Here is a 15,864-nt window from a genome sequence, read left to right on the forward strand (position 1 = left end):
GAGGGACTCAAGATCTTCAGCCGGTTCTCGAGTGGCTAACTCATCTTGAAGGGGCTCAGACAACACTCCCTGAAAGCAGACCCTCAGTGCCTCATGGTTCCATCCACTTTTTGTAGCTATGGTCCGAAACTCTATGGCGAAATCTGCAGTGCTACGGGAACCCTGACGGAGAGTGAGTAGGCGCTTGGAAGCCTCCCGACCACTGACAGGATGATCAAACACTCGCTTGAACTCTTTCACGAATGCCATGTAGGACTTACAACAGGCGTCCTGGGATTGCCACACTGCTGAGGCCCAAGAGAGTGCCTTGTCTGAGAGAAGGGTCATAATGTAAGCAATCTTAGAGCGATCCGTGGGGAAACTTGATGGTAGGAGCTCGTAGGTGAGAGAGCACTGGGTGAGGAAACCCTGGCAGGAACTGGGATCTCCAACAAAGGGCTTAGGAGGCGGTAGTCAGGGCTCCGCCACAGGAGAAGGCCTGACGCATCTCGGAGGTGATGCAGAGGAAGGTGAAAAACCCAGGAGGCGTTCAAATAGCTGGCGGATGGAGCTCATCACATCTGCCAGGAGTTGAGAATGTTTGGCCTTTAGCTCTTCTTGTTGGCTGAGAACGGCTTCATGGCGCTGAAAAGATGCCTCATGTTGAGCAATCACTGCCAATAGGTCCTTGGAACTGAGTGTTTCTGGGTCCATGAGTGACTTGTTTTTTCTGTCACAAGCCATGCTAGAACTCAGGTCTCTGGTGTGGTGGTTAAGAGATCTGCCACTAGGCCACAGAGGCTGAGATGTTGGACCCAAATGAAATAATCAAGGCAGTTTTTTTTTAAAAAAAGGTCTTTGAAAGCCAAAAATCCAACAAAAGTTCTTCTCAGACAGAGGAATTAATAACATGAGAGATAATTGGGAAACAAAACAAAAATAAAAACTCCATGAGGGGAGAAAACAAAACTAGAGCATGTGAACAATCAAATAACTAAGAACACCTTACTTTAGGTAGCTTGGAAAGACTTGGAAGGACTTGGAAATACAAAGCAGGTAGCATGCAGTCTGGACTCAAAAACCAAGTGTTAAACATAGGGAAAGACTCAGCTAAAATACTCTAAGAGAAACAAGGCACAGGTGACCTGGATAATGCTAACAAGAGTAAAAGAAGAATTAAGGCAGAAGGGAACACAGGGGACATCTAGAGGCACGGAGACAAACCACAGGAGGTCAAATGCTGACAGCAAATTATTTTCACTGCTAAAACATCCTACTACCACTACAAAATTAACAACTGTTGTGACGCTTGGACACTCTTCAAAACTTTTTCTTCTTATTCCGCCTCCACCTTCTCCTCCATCGACTTTTACAACTGACAACTTTGCAGTTTTCTTCACAAATAAGACAAGAACCATCAGTGACCAATTCTCCACACCGCAGACTGAGGATAACTTCACAACGACCAATGCACACTCTCTCTCCTCCTTCTCTCCACTCACAGAGATGGACATTTCCAAACTTATCCTGTCCAATCATCCAACTACTTGTCCACTTGATCCGATCCCCCTCACCTCCTTCAAGCGATCTCTTCTTCAGTCATACCTTCACTTACACTTACACTGCTTAAGAAACCATCTCTAAATCCAACACTTCTAGAAAACTACAGATCGCTTCTTCTTCTTCTTCTTGCTGGACCTGTCTGCTGCTTTTGACACAGTGAATCAACAGATTCTCCTGTCACCCCTCAGAAAGATGGGCATCTCTGGAACTGCACTCCTGTGGTTAAATCCTGCCTCTCCGATAGATCCTTCAGGGTGTCCAGGACAACTAGAGCCCCAGATACAGATCCCCTGTAAAGACCTTGTCTCAGATGACCACCGGGACAAGACCACAGAAAACAGATGATTCTTCTGCACAATCTGACTTTGCTGCAGCCTGGAATTGAACTGCTGGTTTCATCTGGTCAGAGGAGAACTGGCCCCCCAACTGAGCCTGGTTTCTCCCACGGTTTTTTCTCCATTCTGTCACCGATGGACTTTCGGTTCCTTGCCGCTGTCGCCTCTGGCTTGCTTAGTTGGGGTCACTTCATCTACAGCGATATCATTGACTTGATTGCAAATAAATGCACAGACACTATTTAAACTGAACAGAGATGACATCACTGAATTCAATGATGAACTGCATTTAACTGTCATTTTGCATTATTGATACAGTACACTGTTTTCCTAATGAATGTTGTTCAGTTGCTTTGACGCAATGTATTTTGTTTAAAGCGCTATATAAATAAAGGTTATTTGACTTGACTTTACTTCTTATCACTGCTACACCGATGACACTCTCTTTTCTCTACTTTTCATTACAACCAGATGACCCGATGGTAGTTGCTCGCATTTCAGCCTGAGTGACATTTCAAGCTGGATGAATGACCATCACTTTCAGCTGCTGGTTCTGTCTTAGTAAGGTTAGTAAACAAACAAACAAATACACAACGTAATGTTCTTTTTAGCAATGTCATATGACCCCTTTAACAAAAAACCCTATATTCTCAAAACCTCAAGTGATCTTCAGGATTTGTTCACAGCAACCCAATAACATTTATAAATGCTTAATATTCTTACACACCTTAGTAACTCCAGCTGACAGTTTGCACTCTTCAGTCCATGAGAAAGAAGATTCACAGAGTCCTGAAGGTCATTGTTACTCAGATCAAGCTCTCTCAAGACAGAGGATTGTAGAGCTGATGACACAATTTCGCAGTGTTGACCAGTGAGATTACAGCCAGCAAGACTGAAAGAGAGTAAATCACAGAAGAATAAGAAACTTAACATTCTACAACAATTTGCATCAGCTAGACAACAACAGAAATTTCAATTTAGAAAGGATCGTAACTCAACAAACACGCACAGAGCTTTTCTGCAGTTGCTTACAGCTGGAATCAGTCTTCTTTTACCCTCATCTGATGTGTTGTATTTCTTGAGGTTCAGCTCATCCAGCACCTCCTCTGATATCTGAAGCATGTAGGCTATTGCTGAGCAGTGAGCAGTAGAGAGATACTTCTCTGAGTGTTTGTCTGATTTAACAAATGACTGAATCTCTCTGGACAGAGTTTGATCTTTCACTTCCAGCAGACAGAGGAATAGATTGATGGATCTTTCAATGGACAGTCCATGTCCATTTTTGATCTTCTCTTTAATGTACTGTGTGGTTCTCCTGATGCTCTCTGAGCTGTTCTCTGTGTGTGTCAGTAGATCCTTTAAGAGTCTCTGATTGGATTCCAGTGAGACGCCCAGCAGGAATCGCAGGAACAGATCCAGGTGTCCATTCTTACTCTTGAGGGTTTTATCTACTGCTGGTGTTAGTAGAGCATAGAAAGAGTCTTCATCAGACAAGTACTCAGTCTTAGAGTAATTTATATGTGTTAAATTAATACTGTCAACATCTGGGTCAGTGTCATATTCATGGTCATGTTTATCTTGGGCACCAAGAAGTTGAAGTGGTTCCTTTTTCTTCATTAGATAGCAGGAAAACACATAGAATGCAGCAAGAAACTCCTGAACGCTCAGATGAATGAAGCTGTAGACTTTCCTCTGATGAATCACAGATTCCTCCTTAAAGATCTCAGTGCAAATCCCAGAATACACTGAGGCATCAGTGACATCTATGCCGCTCTCAATCAGGTCCTCCTCATAGAACATCACATTGCCCTTTATCAGCTGTTTGAAAGCCACTCCTGCAAGTTTCACAATCACTTCTCTATTGGACTGTAGAAGTATCGCTGGATCTCTTTCTTTATACTTCTGGTTCCTTATGTTGATCTGAATTAGCAGAAAGTGGATGTACATTTCTGTCAGTGTCTGGGGGATTTCAGCACTCAGATCTTCTTCCAGGAGCTTCTGAAGCACAGTGGATGAGATCCAGCAGAAGATGGGGATGTGGCACATGATATGGAGGCTTCTTGCTTTTTTGATGTGTAAAACAATTCTGCTGGCTTGATGTTCATCTCTAATTCTCATCCTGAAATATTCGTCCTTTTGAGTCTCATTGAATCCCTGAATTTCTGTCACACGGTCAATGTATTTGGTGGGGATCTGATTGGCTGCTGCTGGTCTGGAGGTGATCCAGATGAGAGCAGAGGGAAGCAGCTCTCCTTTCATGAGGTTTGACACCAACACAGCCACTGATGAAGTCTCAGTCACATCACAAACTTTCTGAGAGTCTGAAAACGCCAGTGTGACTTTGTTTTCATCCAGACCATCAAAGATGAACACAACTTTACACTCCTCATAAATCTTTGAGTCGAGATGTTGAAGTTCAGGATGAAAGTCCAGCACAAGACTATGAAGACTGTGTTGATGATTTTGAATCAGGTTCAGCTCTCGAAATGGAAGCACAAACATGAAATCTACACCCTGATTGGCTTTTCCCTCTGCCCAGTCCAGAACAAATTTCTGCACAGAGATGGTTTTTCCGATTCCGGCAATGCCTTTAGTAAGGACAATCTTTATTTGGTCTTTCTCCTCACATCCTGGTTCAGGTGAGACTTTAAAGATGTCATTGCAGTAGATTGGAGTGTATTGTGAGTGTTGTGTTTTGACTGTTTTCTCCATCTGTAAAACCTCATGTTCTTTATTCACTCCTTCACTCTCTTCTTTCATGATGTAGAGCTGTGTGTAGATCCTGTTCAAGAGGGTTTCATTCACTTTCAGTTTGATTCCTTCAAATAATCTCTCGTACTTGTTCTTCATGCTAGTTTTGTGCTCGTCTTTGACTCTCTGCAGGACTCCAGTCTCTTGCTTGTGTGTCTGCAGGGCAGTTTCGGTGTTGTCCTGCCTGATAAAGGACTGACAGAGGGATGTAGAGGACGGCAAAAATCTGATCAGCCTATGTATCTTCCTCCTGCTGAATAAACAGCAACAAAAAGGAGACAATGGCAGTGATTACAATGATTGCTGGAATCTATCAGAAATACATCCATAACCAGATACAATTTGGAGTTGCATGCCTGTGATATGCATATGTTGTATATTTTGAATTAAATTTGGTGTTATTTAATTGAATTTTGTAAATTACTTTATCTCTGAGATGTACAACAATAAGTAGATGTTTATACTAACAGAGGGTCAGGGGTCACTGGTCCATCACTGAATTCAGGGGTTTCCAACATAGATGAGTTACTCTTTACGGACACACCACTGGGTTCTGAAGACTCCAATCTCTGTCTCTTTCTACTGCTGATATTGACAAAAGATAAATAAAACTGCATTTTAGACCTTTCCCATTTTTTTTGCCATTTGTCTATAACAACAATTATTTATTTTTACATTTGAATTTGTTCATTTTGAAATATTTATATATATATTTATATATTAGTGGTGGCCCGTTATCAGCATTAATGTGTTGCATTAACGTGAGACTCTTATCGGGCGATAAAAAAAATATCGCCGTTAATCTATTCTCAAAGTTGGGTTGGGAGCTGGGTCTATACTACGCGAGCTATGATGACTTTCACCTTGATATTTTAGCGCGGATGTATACCTAGACGAGTCTGTAGGGGGCGAGAATGAGTCTTTAAACCTGTGTGTATGCCTATTGTGAAATTACCACATCAAACGTGACGTGCTAACATGGATGCAGCTACACTGTAAAAAATCCAACTCACAAAAAGTTAGACTAATGATTATATTTTAGTTAACTGGACAATTAAATGCAAAAATGTTGGCATAACTAGTGAAAAGACGTTGGTTCAAAAGTTGGACCAACCTAGAATTAATTGTAAATTCAATTTGTAAATTCAAGTTAACAAGCATACAAGTTGGGTTGGAGGTTGGAGCATGCGCACTGTAACGACCATGAAATTGGCGCAGGTGCAATGAAGGGTGCCAACACTGAACAGACAAAGGAGCCTCACCCTAACTGTGGTGGATACGGTGAATATGCTAAAGCCCCAAAAAGTCAGCGTACTTCTTTAACTTGCACTTATATTGCTCGTTTTGTAACATGTTTTGTGTTAACAATTTAAATTTTTGAACATAGAACATTTAAAGTATTTAAGACCTGTTGAATGAGATAGCACTTTGAATGTTTTTTTTTCTGCCTACTCATTTAATTACTTTTTTTAAGAATGAGTATGGCTAAAGTTACCAATGTGTTGCTGCTGGTTTGAAATAAAACCTGGACCAAAATATCAAGCATGTAGTAGTTTTTTTAACATTGTGATGCTGTTTAAAAACACATTTTTAGTCAACTGAATGTACTTTATTAAGTCAAGTGAAAATAACATTAAAAGTTGAAATTACATAAAAGTTCTTTTAACTATAAAAACTCAATCAGCTGAACAAAAGATCTTAAATTGGGAGACATGTGGCCTTACCTTAAGTGAACTAATTTGTTTAAAAGTTGAGTAAACTCAAAAAAGTTGTGCAGCAAATTACCTTGTAATTTTAAGTTGTCAACTTTTCTTTTTTTACAGTGTAAGATGCCGGCGGGTTTGTTTGAGGGGATTTTTCTTTTTTAAAGAAGCTTCCCAATGGAAACCTCGACAAGACGCAAGCCTGTTTCACACATACTCCGTCTAGATTAATTCCAAGATTACAGTGAGATTAATCTAGATAAAAAAAAATTATCTATGCCAACCACTTATATATATATATTAGGGGTGTAATGGTACGCAAAAATCACGGTTCGGTACATACCTCGGTTTTAAAGTAACGGTTCGGTTCATTTTCGGTACAGTAAGGGAAAGAAATGCAAACATTAAACTGCAGGTTGTTTATTACTATAAACTTTTTTTAACAATTTGTTTTTTAAATACTTTTTAATAAAATATATATAAAATAAAAAAAAGAATAAGAAATAAAATACTGCTGCAAAGTTCTCCACTAAATAAAATACTCTCAGTCTCAAACCAATATCATATAATAAAATATAATGAAAAATATAAATAAATAACTATGATTACGATGCAGCATTATTAAAAAAATTATTTAAGCAATATTTAAAAAATATATATAACTTTTCCAAAGTGTAAAGTGCAGCATCAACAGTTTCAGTTTTTAGACCTGCTCAGATTTCGTTATAGCTTTGGACCGATCGGAATTAAGAGCAAAGGTCTGTTTAAATGGTAGCTGCGTTTGAATTACAATAGTTTTTTTCCTAGTTGTAGTGATGTTCACACTCACGTGATGCCATTTGAAAACCTTAGGCGGTGAAACACTGGCATAATGCACCTGTCAAACATAGTCTATTTTGCCGTCAATACTGTTGACGGTGTCCTTTATCAGTAGGCTTTATATTTATGCTCAACATGAAGTATAGATATTGTTGTCGTGAAGACAAGATCCTGGTCTGTCGGCGGCCTCCCTCTATGTCACCTACAGTAGCAGCAGCGCGCCAGCGCCGCGGCAGGCATGATTCTGGTGTGTAAAGACACAGAAAACACAAGGCAGCCGTCACGCAACTGACACTCAGCAGAAATGCCACGCTCACGCCACGCAGCCAGTGTGTCACCGGCCTTAGAATCAGCTGCAGGGCGGGATTTGCGCTGAACGCGGAGACTTCCGCCACTTAATATGTTCGTTTGGAAACACGAAAATGTACCTATGATCTGCATACAAAATATTGCATTCGGTCATTCGGTACACACATGCACCGTACCGAAAGCCCTGTACCGAAACGGTCCGGTACGAATACACGTACCTTTACACCCCTAATATATATATATATATATATATATATAATGCAAATAAAAGCATTTCATCCTAAGGCCGTAGTATCATGAGATGTGTTGTAACACAAAGTTCCAAGACTGTTCAGAGAAGGCTACAGGCTAGAAAGTAATTGAATAAATAATGCAATAAAGTGTTTTGTAAACAAATAAAAAGAGAGATCCGTTAACAGGATTCAATCAATGATTTACATTTACAAGGAAAACATTTACAAGGAACTGGGATGTGGGAAGATCTTTCCACCAATGAAGAACAGCATCATGGAGGGTTCAGGAATGTGATTTTGTGTGTCTGTGTGATGGCACCATGAGACGACACTCACTCACCGCAGGCTTCTGTAATGGACTGCAAGTCACTTTAGATAAAATAGCTGTGTAAAATGGCCAGTGTCTTACCTGGAGTCAGAGCCCACTGCATTAATGAGTTTAAGGGGATGTTTCATTGTGGGCTGATCACTCTTCACATGCACACAGCTGGATCCAGGAGATTTACAACTCATTTTAGAGGCAGGGAAATCATTAACTTTCTCTTTATGCAGGCTCATTTTAGTGTCCTCCTGCTCTCATTTGCCAAAAGATTGTGAGGAGACTAATTTCAAATCTGTTATGTGGAAACATTCAGTTAAATTCTGACGTATAATGACACAATACAGCTATAACAAAGTAGGACTGCACTCTTAATCTGGATGACGTTTGCAGAATTTTTACCATCCTCATATTATAAAACCAATGCAATATATTTAACTGTTATCTCAACAAGGTTTTTCTTTAAAAATTATTTTTGAATACTTATATATATATTTTTTTTGTAAATGACTATAGATTTGAACCTTCAAAAATTGTGAAAAACAATTTCTATCAATATGATAACAACAACAATAATGATAATAATAATACATCAGTTATAACAAACAGACTTCAGCTCAATTGTGTAACAGCCAGTGATTTTAAATCATACCAAAAACACACATTGTAACAGATGCTGCAGACCTTAGCCGTCTTTACACATCAATGTATCGTCACAAGCCTCAGGGTTTAATTTGGTTTTATTTGTGTATGTTTTTTTTGTTTGTTTGTTTTATTGTATGTTTTAGCCGTGGTTGCCATTCACATAAATTATAAGCCTAACAGACTGCAACGGTTTGTGTTAAAAATCTCTGTTTGTGTTCTACTGAAGAAACAAAGTAACCATCTTGGATGCCCTGGGGGGTAAGCAGATAAACATCAAATTTTCATTTTTGGGTGAACTATCCCTTTAACAGCATTAACTTACACTGTTAAAAATCGCTGTAAAAAAACGGCCAAATTTCGACAGTAACATACTGTTCTTCATTAAAACATTGCATTCTGGGTAATATTCATCATTTTCGAGAAGGAAGCCTGCTACATGAGTTTACTAATATAGTCCACCTGACAGAGAGAATGAACACTAATGAGTGAGATCAGACACTGATCAACAGCTGCTGTTAACAAGCAGAATCACTGAAGAAAAGAGAAACAAGACACATCTTTATGATACTGTTACAGAAGTTTGTTAATTTTGATAGTCAAGTGATTATGGCTGTTTCTGTCAGGCATGATCTACTAGACTGACTTAAAGTGTTGCTACAGTAATCAAATATTAATTTGGTGTTGAAATATTTAAGTGAATTACAAAAAAATTTTGTTTCTTCAATTTCATAAGATTGAACAGTATTGTGATAACCAGAACATATGGATTTAATGCCAGTTTTAGTTTTAAATATTTTGGGCAGCAGTGTCTGCAACACTTCAGTGAACACTGAATGGTTCACTTATTTTCTTGAATTCTTATGTGCTTATAATTTTGCTTTTGTCTTAAGTTTTAGTAGCATGTTTTGTGATGTTCAGAACTGATCTGTTTATTTATTTTGTGGATTGTCACAATTGTTGTGATTCATACGCTGATTATTGATGTGTCTGTCAAATTTCAGCAAAGGTTTTTTTTTTATGAATGAAATTTTCTTAACAGTCTTAAGGTATGGCTCAGCAGTGTTCCTTCTTTTGCTGTAGTATCAATATTCAATAAGAGAAGGGACACGGGATTGGATCAAAAATAATAGTGTTTGTTTTTGTTAATCTATAAACAACAATACCAGACTTTTTTTTTTTTTGCTATAACAAGTTCCAAAGATGCATTATTACAGCATGTAAAAAAAAAAAACCTTAGTTTTTGAAAAGCTACGTTCAAGAGCCCAACTAAAGTAAACACTAATCTCCACCATGGTAGTGAAAAAAAACCTATTCAAAACCTAAACCTATTAAACTCTCAATAAGATCTTCTGTAGACATCTAACAGAAATAAAGTCAGTCTGGTTAGTAATGTGAATCTGGTGAAGCTGTTTTAGGAGAAGTTTAATCAGATCCTGAGAGATTTGATGAATTCTGTTATTTCAATTGATTTCATCTAAGGCTGTGGCTGAAGTCAGTTGTAGTTCTTGTGTTTCTCTTTTCTTCAGTATTTCTGTTTGTTAATAGCAGGTGTTCATCACTAATGCTCAATCATCAATTAATCACAGAATTGTCTCATTAACTTCACTAATTCAGTGTTACTCAAACACTCTGTGGTGTGCACACATTATAAGTGTTCATTGTTGTGGGGTTTAAAGGGTTAAAGATTTAAGATGAAGAAAAAACAGCATGAAACATAATTTAACAGTAATAAACTGTAATTAATTTAAAGGAAACAAACTGTAGAAAAACAGTTATTTACTGGCACCCCTGCTTTTTCAGATTTACCAAATGAAAAAAAAAAGTTAATTTAACTAAAATATTTGTGAACATCCATAGAAAAAAATTTATGTAAAGTCATACACTGATAATGACAGTAAATATTGAACTCGACTGTATTAATGTGTGTTTGCACAAGAGAGATCTGTTAGTTTATTGTAGTTTTGTTGTTCACCATTTTTGCTGGAGAGTAGAGCCTGTGCTTCAGTTAATGATGAGCCACAAATTCTGATCTTCTGCTGCTTTATATAAAGACAGTAAATGTGGAGTCGCAGTGGTGATCTCTGTGTTAAGTACTTCAGCACATAAATGTGTGCTATAGCTGACAATGAACTGCAGCGATTTAAGTAAAAGTCATGTATTTAGTTACTTTACCTTAGAACACATTAAGTGTTTGCATTTTATATTAAGAAATATTTCTTCTCAGTGGACTCGAATGAAATTAAATAAGTTTACAGTACTAACATCGTAGGAATGCTAGCTTTTAAACTCGAACTGTTTGAAGCAGTGGGAGTGGAGTTAATTTCCATGGTAGAATTTACGGTAAAATACTGTAAAAAAATAAGTGCTGCACCCCTGCTGCCAGTAAATTACTGTTATTTAACGGCACAATTTTTAACAGTGTAGAGACACTTGATGTTAACAAGCAGAATAACCACCCGAGAAAAATCATAATTTGTGTGTCCCCATTATAGTGGTCAGTGTTTGCTTTAGTTGGGATCTTGACCCTTCAGTTACTAATGTTAGATTTTGTGTGGCTGTGCTAACTGAGTTATAACAGACAGACAAGAGCCAATACAATCTTATGGATTTGATTGTGGTTTGGACTAATTGTCTTGGAGTGACCTGAATGCCTGAGTTCAGGTTTCTTTACGGTGTACATAAATTAGGTGGATAAAAAAGTGATCCAGCATTTTTGCCATAATATGACATGTTTTTAAAAGCTAGTTCTACATAAAGAAATAACTCTTTGGTTTAGACACACAGACATCAAGAATCAGCGTGAGCATCACAACAATAGTGACCATCAATAAAGCATGTTATAGCCAATAAAAACGCATCCATGGCTCCCATCATGCATTGCGGCATGAATAAATTATGAGCTGAACTGTCTTTTAACTTTTTATTCTAACTATATTTTATTTTTGCTGTTTTTATGTGAATTTTTCTATCTAGTTTTGTGATGTTCAGAGTAGATCGGTTTATCTGAATATGCTGTTTGTCACCGTTGTTGAGATTCATATGCTGATTCTTGTTATCTTTGTGTGCCTAAAATTAAAAAAGTTCTTTGATTAAAAAAAAAAAATCTGAATGACAAGACATGCCTACAAAATGTATAGAAAATACAGACTCTTTTGTTGTGGAACCAAAGCTGTTACAATCAATAATGATCCATAAGAACAGAAGAGAGTGTAAATGAGTTCAGTAATTAAAATCAAGCAATGATTACATTAAAACATAATAATCACCACCCGATGATTTTTGCTCTTGGATTGACACACAAATTTGTCCCAACTAAAGCAAACACTGAACACTATAATGGTGACACACAAATTGTGATTTTCTCGGTTGGTGATTCTGCTTGTTAACATCAGGTGTCTTCAATAATGGTCAATCATAACTCAGTTAACTTCTTAATTATCTCATTAACTTCAACTCTGCTTCAGTGTTTATATGTGTCCACACTCACCCCTCTTTCAGCGTGTTAAATTAACACTGGGGATTTTGCTGTGTAGAGTACAGTTACATACACCACTTATTAATGAGACACTGTGTCTGTTTAACAATCACTGCTTCATTAATATGCTTTTAATGTGATCATCATAGTACAATAATACATCTCTGTGTCAAAATGGCCTTCAAGCCGATTTTGATCAAGAAATGTTCGTATATAAATTTATATAGCCTATATTTCTCATACATGTACACAACCGTTTTGTTTTTTTAATGATTAAACAAAGATTGTGTATTCGCATGATACCAAAAGTAATATAATCTTTAACGTTTCCACCATTTTTGTTAGTTTGTACTGTTGAAAAAAATATTTATGCTTTAAATCCCATGTTAAGAAGAGCATAAACCTAAACAGCAGCAGCTCATTTTAATATCTCAACATGGTCACACGAAGAACAAGTTCTGAACTTACCTAAAAATATGCGACAGTTGAAACACTCAAAGTTAAGAGGGTTAAATGGCGTCGTTTACTTTCGTCCTTCTACTTTCGTTTCTACCTGCTTAAGGTGTGTGCTTTTTTTATTGTAACTCCATTAATATGTAATACAAACTCCCTCTAGTGGCGCAGAGCGTCCTCACGGGTTTAACATCTCTCACTACAGCAGTCAGATAATCCACAGACTCCAGCGAGAGCAACCAATGAAGCTAAACAAAGAAAACAAACTCAGTGTTTGATGTCTGTCCACATGAGGATTTTTAGGCTCAAATTTAAGACTTTTTAGAACATGCACAAAAGTATCAATTGCAATAATAATTTAAACACTTATTATAAATTGTTATTATTAATTACATGACATGCCTAAATATATTTTAACATCTTAATTGTTTACATCGGGTGGGGGCCGTCCCGATCTCTTTCTAGGGAATTTACAAAATTGTATAATTAAAAATTAAATTCAAATGCATATTCAGCAGTAAAATGAACTAACATTACCAACACCAACATCTATTAATGGTTAACATAGTGCTGTCTGTAAAACGATTAAAAAAACAACAACACATTATTCTGTAATTAATTTAGCATATTATTATTAACTGCATATTAATATATTTATACTGTAATAATTTCCCATTGAACCTCCAAATTAATGTAGAACCAACAGATAGTATATTCTAAATATGTGATTTTATCCCATAGTTATATTTCTCATGGTGGAATACGGGACAGGTGGTCAAGCAGTGGGCAATATGACCACCGTTACATTATCATTATTACGTTATCATTTGTCTAGGGGTCAGGAGTGGGGGTAACAAAGAATGAACAAAAAATTAAATTTCAGCCAATGATAGGCCTTGAATAGGAATCTGTATAATTACACCTTTCATCATACTTTCCATCATTTCTTATTTTCAATACATTCCTTCAGGGCAATAAACAATACATTCCATAACCCATAAAGAATATATATATATATATATATATATATATATATATATATATATATATATATATATATATATATATATATATTGGTGACTCCATCTGTGCCTGGAGATTTTTAAAGGTGTTTAAAGGTATCCTCATAACAACCGAGTCCAATTCTTATTTCCTAAGATCTGAATCACATAACACTTTAAAAGAGTTCTGTAATGAACCAGAACTCGACATGGGATCCATAATGCAGGCTTTATTGTAAAGGCTCGTAATCGTACAGACAATGGTCAGAACCAGCAATATCAACAGCGTGGGAAGAACAGAGAATCAAAATCCAGTAACAAGCAAGGGGTCGGTAGGTAGGCAGCAAAGGTACGTAGAGGATAACAAGCAGGGTCGGAAACAGGAAATCAAACACGGGTAATAACGCTCAGAAATGACAGACACAGCAAATCAAGACTTCGCGTTTGAACTCTTGTGGAAGTCCAGTTTATATGCACAGTCCTGATGAGTGGCACCGTGCAGGTGATCAGAGTCCAAGGACGGGGCTTATGGGAAATGTAGTGTCGTCAGGATGCGTGTGTGTCAATATTCAGGTGAGGGTGCTCTCTGCTGGCCAGCAGAGGGAATCACGGGGTTCGTCTCCGTGACAAGTTCTCTTCTGTGGGATATTGTTTTGAATTTTAGCAAAAAAGTGGGTAATTAATGACATAATTTTTATTTTTGAGTGAAATATTCCTTTAAGCCTGATTTGATTCCCAGGTGTAACACAATACATTGTGTAAAGGTTCCAGAGGAGAGGACTCTTTCTAACTTTTGTATGTCTGCCAAAGACAAACAACAAGAAACGAAATAAAACAAGAACTTAAAAGTAATGATGTATTAGTTCTAATGAAGTTGTAGGGATGTCTCTGACGAGTTTAGGTCAGCGCAGTGCCAGTACACGGTGGACCATATGTCACTCAAGCCTGTAATCTGATAAAAGAGCTGGAGACGATCAGTCAAGCCAAGTGTCAGGAGGGCTACAGATCACTGTCTCATCCAGAATATCAATGACTGGAAACCTGTATGCATATCTCACCCACTGAAAGAGCTGAAACAGCCTTGTTTTCTTCTGTCATATCTTTTTATCTCTTAATTATTTGCTTCTGTTAATATTTTAACTATAATTGAATTGTACATTACTGTAAGCTAAGCATGTAAGAATAGTCCATAAAGTTTCTTTGTTACCTTTGTAAGTGGTTCGGAACTTGTTGTGATACCAAAATTGCATATGATACAAAACAAAGATGTAGCTCAAATGAATCACTTTAACGTATTAATAATTTATGAAAGGAAATCTTACTAGACTGAATGTTTGATTTTCAGACAAACACTGCCACAATTTAACCCAAATTGAATGTATCCTAAGTCATATTTACTTTAACTTTGCAAAATTCAGTTAGTGATTTTTGAATAAAGGTCTGCCATATTACCTACTAATGTCTATAAAAGTTTAAGCATAACAGAGAAATTTACATGAAAATTTGATGGGATGTACAAATGATTGACAACAACAAAAAGCATAAAGAGTGTTTTACAGTCTGATTAGGAAATTTTCATTTTCTAGACGGAAAATAAACAGGAAATTGACAAGAAAACAAACAAACAAACACATTTTTATTTATGTATCCATAACACTAAAACAGTGCAGATATAATATTTTCTTAATGGCACACAGAACTGATACTATCTTACAGTACATTAAAGCACACTGACAATTATTCATACTGTCAAGTTTATCGTAACTCTTTCTGTCCAATGCATGGTCAATTTTACCTTCCATCACTTGCCTGCATACAGTGGCCACAAAAATACATTTTTAGACATTTAGACACTCAAATCACACTTAACATCTAAATGTTATTGCATTAGATAACATGATCAAATTGAATCTGCAAACAAAAAATGGTAGCTCTTTTCTAAGCATTTGTTTAGTGGCCTTTAAACAACTGTCAAACATACTAAAAACATACCACTTTGCTCAACAGACATAAAGTATGTGTTTTTGTCACTAATGTATAATACTCTAATACACTTAGAACTTTTTGCTCCATTAAATTTATAAATGTATATAATAAATAACCTTTGTGTGATTTCAGAGTTAAAATATTTTTTTTCCGGCTACTGTATGCAGAATATCAGATTCAATGACTATCTATAAACTTTTTAATAGTTCGAAAACAGGAAAAGGTAATTTCACCCAAAAGTTTAAATTAGGCTGCATTTTACTCACCCCTGAGGCATCCTAGGTGTATTTGAC

General features: G+C 36.9%; 1 protein-coding gene across 1 annotated transcript in view; it reads right to left on the reverse strand.

Annotated features, from left to right (window-relative positions):
- The window catches only part of LOC132108323 (NACHT, LRR and PYD domains-containing protein 12-like), a 30,758-nt gene extending 18,032 nt beyond the window's left edge, over nucleotides 1–12,726 (reverse strand). Inside the window, exons 1-5 of the mRNA XM_059515027.1 lie at nucleotides 12,600–12,726; nucleotides 8,102–8,306; nucleotides 5,097–5,213; nucleotides 2,887–4,881; nucleotides 2,605–2,769 (exon numbers count right to left, since the gene is read on the reverse strand). Of these exons, the coding sequence (XP_059371010.1) occupies nucleotides 2,605–2,769; nucleotides 2,887–4,881; nucleotides 5,097–5,213; nucleotides 8,102–8,250 (2,426 nt within the window). The 5' untranslated portion in view covers nucleotides 8,251–8,306; nucleotides 12,600–12,726. The remainder of the gene's footprint in view (nucleotides 1–2,604; nucleotides 2,770–2,886; nucleotides 4,882–5,096; nucleotides 5,214–8,101; nucleotides 8,307–12,599) is intronic.
- Nucleotides 12,727–15,864: the final 3,138 nt, after the last annotated feature.

This window comes from Carassius carassius, chromosome 28 (genome assembly GCF_963082965.1).
Source record: "Carassius carassius chromosome 28, fCarCar2.1, whole genome shotgun sequence".
Lineage (NCBI taxonomy): Eukaryota > Metazoa > Chordata > Actinopteri > Cypriniformes > Cyprinidae > Carassius > Carassius carassius.